Here is a 9,083-nt window from a genome sequence, read left to right on the forward strand (position 1 = left end):
CCCGGCCTAATTGTTTGTGCGTCATCTAATGGTTGGAGTGGATTCTATATAATCACCATGGTAGCCATGTAAAAATCAATGAACATTCCTCTTCCAACCTTTTCCCTTCTTGTGGCCCACTTGAATCACTGGTCAGTCTGAATTTTTGTCCATGGTGCTAACATAGGATTACACATCTACTCATAGGAGTGGATCTCATGTAAATTTCACTTCCACAAGTGGCCTATTGAAAATCAAAGGCAGGAGTACTGCCTCCCCTATTATGAGGAGAAGCGGATCTTCAAAAAAATATTAGATTTCTTAAGTATACTAATTGGACTATAAGTTACAATCCACCAATACCATAACTTCAGAGGTATTAAGTGCATGTGACTCCAAACCTTCTAACAAGTTGGCCCTATATGCACAATCCAATCAAGCACAAGGCCACACATGTGATCGAGGGTTGTACTCGATTCATGGGTGCAATTAGAAAGTGCGGGCATTCTAGAGTCGTACTCAACTCAATGTTTGATTAAACACTAGTGACCCCCACACTAAAATGGCTGAGTAAGACCGGATTAGGAAATCCAACTATTGAGCCAGGCATCAGTTATATTCATGAGCGGCGATCATACGATTTGCGAAAGGGTAGCAGGTCCTTCCTAATGTATTCTTTTTTTACTTTATATTAAGTACTTTCTTTCACTACTACTTGCTACAAATGTATTTCTCAAAAAAACAATATGAATAGATAAATGAAAAAAAGACTAAAGTAATTCTAATTTTATTAATATGAAAATGCGGCTCATTATAATCGACAAAGTAAAAACAAGCTAAAAATAATGAAAAAAGGATAAATATATAATTCGTCCATATGAATAGACAATCTATGCAAATGATCAGTAGGATGCAACCAAAAAGTTGATAGCCTGAGCTAGAACTCAATTGATTAGAATCTAACAACTTATGGTCGTAGATGTTTGTGTTAAACATATGGTACTGTAGTGATAGCACTGGACGGTAGTAATATATGCTAAAGGTAGGCTATGCTAGGCTAAACTGTACTAGGATAAATGTAAAAGAAGATAGAATGTGTTTGGAGCTCTGCATCGCATGTTTCTCTTATATGTTATTAAGGCAATAAAACCCTTGTTGGGTTTCCTTGATGGTGCATGATCCTTCGCATTTACAGCTTGCATTTTGAATAGGAAAATCTCTGTAAATCTGAAATCATTGGTTTCCCGATCTTCACTTTTACATAGATAATCCTTTATTGGACCTTCAAGACATTACTACATCTAAATTTGGGCTTGATTAGAATAATCTCTACCCTTCCTTCTCGCATCTCAAATTGATCAGGTCATTGTTGCATCTGAATGATCCAATCAACGTTAATTATTTCTACATTTCCTCGATCTCGCTCCCTTAGTTTGATAATTTTTCATTCAATTGATTGTTACTATAATCAGTTTTTGAGCTGACTACATGTATATCCCTGTTGACATGTATATATGCTTTTGTATGCATGAACATATGATGCATATAGAATTATTTTTTTTCTCAGGTGATGGTACACGGTGGAAGCAACATATATGGTCAGTTGAGGGAGCCATGAAAAATTTTCAGCACCAGTCCAAATGCTGGAAGGGGAAAGGTCATTGTCAGCATCTGGCGACATGCACATTCCATTGCCCAGTTGATGAAGCTGAGCCGGCTGCCATTGGCGGACTGTTTCGACTGGCTTTGAAGTTCTGCAGGCTGTGACAGGTTTTTTTTTTTCCAACACAGATTTGAATGACAACATGAAAACATTAGTCCAAGAACAAGCGATGAAAAATAAAAAGTAATTGCTATTCTACTAAACAAATCCACAAGTCAAGCTTAATAAGTGCATGAAACTATCATTAATGCCAAAGTTGCCGGTAGTATTCGAAAAATGGCAGCATGCTGCAAACAAGGAACTCTTTTTATACAATGGCATTGGCTGCGCTAGTGATATGGGGCCACAGATCAGCACACTCCTTTCCAATGGGGCCAATGATTGCAGATCCTTTCATTTCACCCTTTGGGTTCACTATAACGCCAACATTATCTTTGAAATACATGTAAACACCGTCCTTTCGCCTAAAAGGCTTCCTCTGGCAAACGATCACATCAGGCATCACCTTCTTCTGGAGATCTGGTTTACCTTTCTTCACGGTGGCCATCACCATGTCACCCACACAATCTGAAGGAAGCCTGTTAAGCCTGCCCTTGATGCCCCAATCTGGAAGATTTCACATTTAATAAGAAGCAAAATGTTTGTCTTGAATGAGTGATTGGCCCTCACTTTTGAACCAGATATTTCGCCAATTGGAACTTTTTTGGTACTGCATCCAAGCTTATTTCCATGAGTGGCATGTCTCAAAAGGAAGCAGCCTGGATGGTTTTGATTATTAGGCATCTACTTTCTGTTTGAAGGACTCTATCCTTGAGCCCTTCTTTTCTCTTAAAGTCCATTTTTTAATTTCCAGCACTCTTGAACAGATCAATTTCCAGGCCTGCTGGTTTTTATTTAGATACGCCAAAGATGCTGCTAATCAGGTAAGTTCTCTTAATTTACTACACCTGAAATTCCACTGTTCCATCTGTTTTCTTTCCTTGGTGCCATTTAAATATTGATCCTTAATGTATTAGATTCCGAAGTCTCACATTATATTGTATAAAAAAGGAGAATCACATGTTTGGGCCATCAGCTCATTTTTATTCTATTTAATAGAGAACTAACGTAAAGCCTCTGATCATTTCGACCACAACTTCATACTCAAATGTCGATTTATGACGATCTAGAGCTAATTGGATAGTTTATCTGATGGGATTCAAAATAGTTGCAAAGATCATGGTAATTAGCCATGGGAGAGTAGAGCAAAGCAAGCCTCAAAACAACATTTTGCAGTAAAGGCTCCAAATGGTGAAAAAAGAATTTCCTCCAAGCAGCAAATTTTTTATTTTTTTATCGTTTTAATTGCAGTTTCTGGCAGAAAAAAAGGATTTCCAGTACCTAAAGAACATTGTTTTTGGTGCATGGAACTATTCACTCCTACCGCATAACATCTTGCATTCATGTCTTCATTATTGCAATATTTTAAAATGAAGTTCTAGGACTAGTTTCATATGGGCGCTCTGTTTTTGTAGCTGGATTGAGGAAATCAATCAACGGCAAGCAGTACTAGATGCCCAACTGACAGTTAAGCAGCTTCAACAACGAGATCAGTTGCTCACGGCCCAAAATGAGACGTTGAAGGTGTGGAGAATTCCTTTTTATATTGTTCGAGTTCATTACCATCTACCGTACCTTGCTTTAATGATGTTTGCTATCACTTCTACCTTTTGTATGGATGGACAAGGCTAATCTCAAGAGGAAGGTTGCAGAATTGGATGAGATGGTGAAGAAACTTTTTGGATCACAAGACATCCAAAAACGGGTTCACCAACCCACGAAGATCAAGGCATGAACACATATATGAATTGATTTTTTATTTTTTATTTTTTCCAAATTCTATATGCCAAAGTTTACTCAATCTTGCAGGAGAACAGCTTTCTGAGGATTGGCAAAGAGGAACTTTCCAAGAGGCTAGCCCATTCTATATGCCCTATGTATGCTAAGGAAATTACATTTGGAACTCCTGTAACTGCACTATTGAGCCTAAGCCCTATGAATGCTAAGGAAATTACATTTGGATAATTTGGCACTTCGTTTAATTAGTTATTGCGATTCAATACAATAGTGCATCCAAACACAACAGCAGATTCTGTGTTGTTCATGGAATGCCTGTTTCTTCTCATTTGTAAATGCCTCTCCATGGTTGAACAGATAATTTGTATCATGTGCTATTCGTTTGTTAAGAACCTTATCATGTCATGCAATGTATGTAATTTTCATATGTACTGCTTGGGTAGAGTATTTACTCTAGAGGACTGGTTGTACACTACAACCCAGTTTTTTCATGCCTTCTCTTCTTCTACAATCATCCATTTTTAAGAGGATGGTAGGTGATTTATAGACGATCAGTTCTCATTATTATCTTATTGACACTGTGTTTGTGGAGTTTATAACTTCGTAACCTTTTGGCATGACTTTGATTATTGTTACATTCATATATTTCTGTCATTTTGTTGACATGACCAATCACAGCTCATTCCAAGTGTGGCATCCATCTGAAGAGTGTACAACCATGATTTTCTGACTGGGTCTTCTGCACAGCCTAGCTGTCCACATGTGCAGTTTGTTTTTCTTAGGAAACAGTCTAACATTGTCAGTAACCTCTAGCTAGAGAGATTTGCCAGCTCTACACTCATCTCGGTGTGGCACACGGGTGTTTCTTCCTTCTTTTATCTTTTTGTTTATCTTTTTCTTTTCAGAAGTGAAACATGCTGTGGAACAAAAACTGGTGGAATTTGCAAGCAAGAATAAATCTATTATAGTCTGCGACTCTGCATATGCAACTTACATCTCAAATGACAACCCAATATCCATTTACCAAATTCCTGGCGCCAAAGAGGCATGCTCAATGACACAAACTTTTTTTTTTTTTTTTTTGTAGGACATTGAAGATGAATCTGTGGATGTGAGGAAACCGACTAAGAGTACCAAGCAAAGCCGAGTTACTAAAAGGAAGGCCTGTCTGTGTACTTTATAGATGCATGGTCCTGATAAGCAAGAACTGGAAAACAAAGACAGGCGGTGGCCCTTTCTCCTCTAGGGGAACTGATTGCTTACAGACAGTCCATTCTAAAGGTTCGCTGCTTATCAGTACTGGTGGGATAAGACCTCAAAATCAGAGTATGGGTCATAAATCTTATCCATGATGTATGCTAGTCACCAATGGAATACCAATTTCATGACCCACTTATGACAACTATAGAATTGCCTTAATGATTAAAATCCTAGAGCAGCTATGGCCCTGCTATTCCGAAAGCACCTATTAGTTCTTTCCAACCAAACTGATCATGGGACCGCCAGTCTTTGAGGATTTTCAGCCTTTGTATTTGAGGACTTTTAGGGAAAATTACAACACATCAACCCATGCTCCTCTCACTATCCTTTTTTCCCCTAAAGGAGGTGCTCGAGTCCAAGGGCTGGAATTGTCCAATCAGGGCTCACCTGATTATCAATTCAGATGAACTACACCTTACATGCGTGTGCAAATAATGAGTTGTTAATGTGCTATGCAAAAAGAAAAAAAAAATTTCCTCTGTGTGATATAGTTTCTGTTTGAACTAGTGAATATCTGATTCAAGAATCATTTAATGTTTATTAAGCCACTGAAATTTGATTGTTGAATGTTGTCATATTGCTTTGTGTTTGTTGATGTTGTTCAAGGCACTAATTTCCAGCACCTTTAGGGTGTGTGCACATTTGGATGATCTATCCAATTGAATTGAATACTAATCTAATAAAGATGGAATGATCCAATTGCAATTAATTTCTTTTATGATACCAAGGAATTGGAGGAACACCACCTGCAGCTTTTTACAGACTAGACTGTTTAAATGGAACGTTTACAATTCATCTCACATGCACATCCAAACATGGCCAACTAGGTCCGCCTGTGGAACGCACTTCATCTTAGACTGTGGGACCCCCAAGCAACCCATGCATGTATGGTCCAATTCATCTGTGAGATCCAGAGAACCTATTTATAGAGATCCATATACATAAATATTTGGACTCTATGCATACACTTGTGCCACTACTTTGTTCATGAAAGTCTGGGAAAACCTTAGAAGAGTCTAAAATCATGTTTTAGAGATCCAGAGAACCTATTTATAGAGATCCATATACATAAATATTTGGACTCTATGCATACACTTGGACTCTATGCATACACTTGTGCCACTACTTTATTCATGAAATTCTGGGAAAACCTTAGAAGAGTCTAAAATCATGTTTTAATTCCCCAAGTTTTCCACTCCCTGCCTAGAAGTTGGGGCAAGATTTATGACCAAAAGGAATTCATGGGAAATGTAAAAACCAACCAAGAACTGATTTATTTTTTATTTTTCCCAGAAACTAAGGAATTAATAAGCTGAGAAATGTAAAACTCAGTAACCAAAAATTTTCCTCACATAATGAATGTATTTTATTCAAGCCCACCATTCATCTTTTCAACTTATTTCAAGCTTGAATCCGAAAATGAGGCAGATCCAAATCTAAGGTGGGCCACACCATAGTAAATTACGTAATTGAATGGTCACACCATTAAAAACTTCTCATGGGCTACAAAATTTTTGTATCAAACTGATATTTACGTTTTCCCTTCATTCAGGTCTTTGTACCAATAGGTTTTAAAAAATAAGGAGCTCTTTGCTGTGAAATATATAGAGAGAGGGCAGAAGGTCAGAGAGACCTCTTGGATTTCAAAAATTGCTCTTTCTTTGCTTTTCCCATCTAGGTTTTGTTTCTTGATGGTTGTGGCATTCATAATTCAAATTAAACCAACTAAATTTTGGAAACCACTATTGCTGAGTTACAGTCTGAAAATCAGAATAGTTGAGCAGTCCTAGCCCCTGATTCGTTGATGCTTGTTTGTTGAAGCCATTGGATATTTTTCATTTTTTAGCCATTCCAATAAATTTCCACCAATCTGATAGATAATCAAATAAGCTTAACTTTTGGTTCTTCTTCTTCTTCCTTTTTTTTTTTCAATGCATCTTGATTTGGTTTTTATGTTGTGCAAGGTTGTTTGGAATGTTGTTCAAAAATCCACTATTGAAAATCCTAACTTCCAAGAATCTATACTACCAAATGACTGCTTGGAAAAAACTGCTAAATGCAGCAATAGGAGGTTGGTTTTCTTAATTATGTTATTTGTTTTGTAGGGGATTTGGATTGGAATGCTGTTCGGCACGGTTGTTCATACTCTTGTACTATCTTACCTTACATGGAGAACTGACTGGGACAATCAGGTAATTCAATTTCATTTATATTCTCTTTTCCTAATCAGGATTGATAAATGCATTTCCAATATGAACAGAATTTTCATCTTTTTATATGTTCTTGGTTTATGAATGACCACCTTAGTGCCCATTTCACAAAAATAAAAATAAAATCACCCTCATCAGAAGGTAGGCAACCGTTGGATCTTCAAATCAATCGTGCCAGGAGCCCACCCACCATCTAACAGCCAATCATAACTGAAACCATAACCTATGGGAAATTTTTTAAAAAGGTAACACTCCAGTGATTATCATAATGCTTTTGAAATTTTGCCTTTCCTTTCCATTTCTTAGTTCCCGTACTATTGCCGCTATAGCAATTCTCCATGAATGATCTTAAGCCACAAATCAGGGCAATCATACAATTGCAGGAAGTATCTCGAAGTTCAAAAGAAGAAGCACATTGGAACCCTGACTCTCCTCTTTTATCTAGTAATACTTGGTGGCCTTATCCTATGTCAATTTTCTTTTGGACTGTTGGAAGCTGGCATTCTGAATCAGGTCAAGATGATCTCTTAGTTTTTTCATATACCTTCTAATATTTGGTCATCTGTGACATTGATGCAACAGCTCATTGGAAGGATGATAATCATCTACAGGAAATTAAGGATAGCATTCGTTCCTTGTAAGTACTGAAAGTGTTGAATGGTGACAGACTACAGTAACAGGGAAGTTTTCGTAGATGCAACATGCTAGTGTCTTTATGTGTGCACATGCATGTATAAGTGCTTTTGTGGCGTGCATATGTAGCACTTATACTATATTCATGTTTATCTTGGGGCCGTTTGGTTAGCCTCAAAGTTGTATTCAGATAGAACTTTTTGAACGCATTTGTCTAGCTACGCTTGTTCGAAGTTTCTTGTATGGACGAGCAAATCTTCAGTTTTTAAAGAAATGCTGGAGAACAAGATGGAGGAGAGCAGGAGTGGCACCATTAAGATAAGTGATGTATACTATGACGTTCTTCCCTCCTTTGTACACTACTTGTACACTAACACCATTTTGTTGTTAGTGAGTCCGTACATATTTATGTTGAAAGCACTAAAAAATGAGAGTACCAAGCTTCTTAAGCTACCTCAATAGTATGTAGAAAACAGGGACATAAAATATGCATATGAAAAAGATTTTGGTCAGTTGGGGTTCTCCCCAAGTTGATGAAAGAAAGAAAATTGATGGATTCTTGCTTCTTCCAAGCTGCATTTGCAGTTCTACAGACAGTTCTTGGCCTTAGCACCATGATCTGATGAACATTTGCATTGCATGGAGTCTGCAATACTTATCCATTTATGTCGTCAAAGCTGTACTTTTTTCTTTTAAGTTGTTTCCTTATTTCTTAGCATATACTTTGAAGGACAAAAATCCTTCATATCAGTGACCTTGCTTTGATTTTGTATTATGATTCAATAACGGTCATTTGAATGGGTTGCTTTTGAGTTTCAACACTTGATGTAAAAGTGCATTTGGATTTCATAGTTCCCATGGTTATCATAATTCATTGCAAAACATGCTGACATAGGATGGTCTTGGTGGTGTGGGCTGCTTTTCGCCTATTTTGAATCTTCTATTTCTCTTGATTTGGTTACGTTAGGTCACTCTTTTCTAATCTTGCTGGCTAGAAGATAGTCTCGTCTTTGTTTGGTTGAGCTATCAGTGCTAGCAACAAAGAGGTTCATTTTTTTTTTTACTGGATTTCATGATTTTGTTCATCATCCACATGATTTGGTGATTATGTTGTTGTGGTCCGATGCAGTTAATAGAGAAGGTGAAACTCTCATGGCATAAAGCATCAGCAAGTCTATTTTTACGCAAACAAGCATATGGTTTGAGTGGAGGTTAAACACATGCCTACGGCTTTCTAGTCGAGATTGGTTTCTAGAAATTCCTTATGGGATCTAGGCATTGAATTTTTATTGGGTTTTTCCTGTCGTGTGTACAGATCTTGAGACTAACTAGTGCCTTGAAAGGAATGACGGCTGTTGGCAGAACTAGAAATTGAATATTTCTACTTGCAAGGTATTGTGAATGAGATAGTGTTAAATGCATCTTGCGAATGATACATGTTAAGATAGTTTTCATGTGGTAAAAACATACGACCATTGTATAGAGGTGGGTTTCTCAGTGAA

General features: G+C 37.3%; 1 protein-coding gene and 1 long non-coding RNA gene across 2 annotated transcripts; one reads left to right on the top strand and one right to left on the bottom strand.

Moving 5' to 3' along the window:
• Positions 1–1,949: 1,949 nt before the first annotated feature.
• LOC131227008 (large ribosomal subunit protein uL14x/uL14z/uL14y-like) lies at positions 1,950–3,307 on the bottom strand. The gene is made up of 2 exons (XM_058222694.1): positions 3,208–3,307; positions 1,950–2,248 (listed from the first exon to the last, which is right to left on the bottom strand). The coding sequence occupies exons 1-2, from the start codon at positions 3,305–3,307 to the stop codon at positions 1,950–1,952; spliced, it is 399 nt and encodes a 132-aa protein (XP_058078677.1).
• Positions 3,308–8,149: 4,842 nt separating this feature from the next.
• On the top strand, positions 8,150–9,083 carry LOC131226787 (uncharacterized). Its single transcript, XR_009162020.1, has 2 exons — positions 8,150–8,792; positions 8,897–9,083. It is a non-coding gene; the product is annotated as an uncharacterized LOC131226787 (long non-coding RNA).

Source organism: Magnolia sinica, chromosome 15 (assembly GCF_029962835.1).
Source record: "Magnolia sinica isolate HGM2019 chromosome 15, MsV1, whole genome shotgun sequence".
In the NCBI taxonomy this organism is placed as follows: domain Eukaryota; kingdom Viridiplantae; phylum Streptophyta; class Magnoliopsida; order Magnoliales; family Magnoliaceae; genus Magnolia; species Magnolia sinica.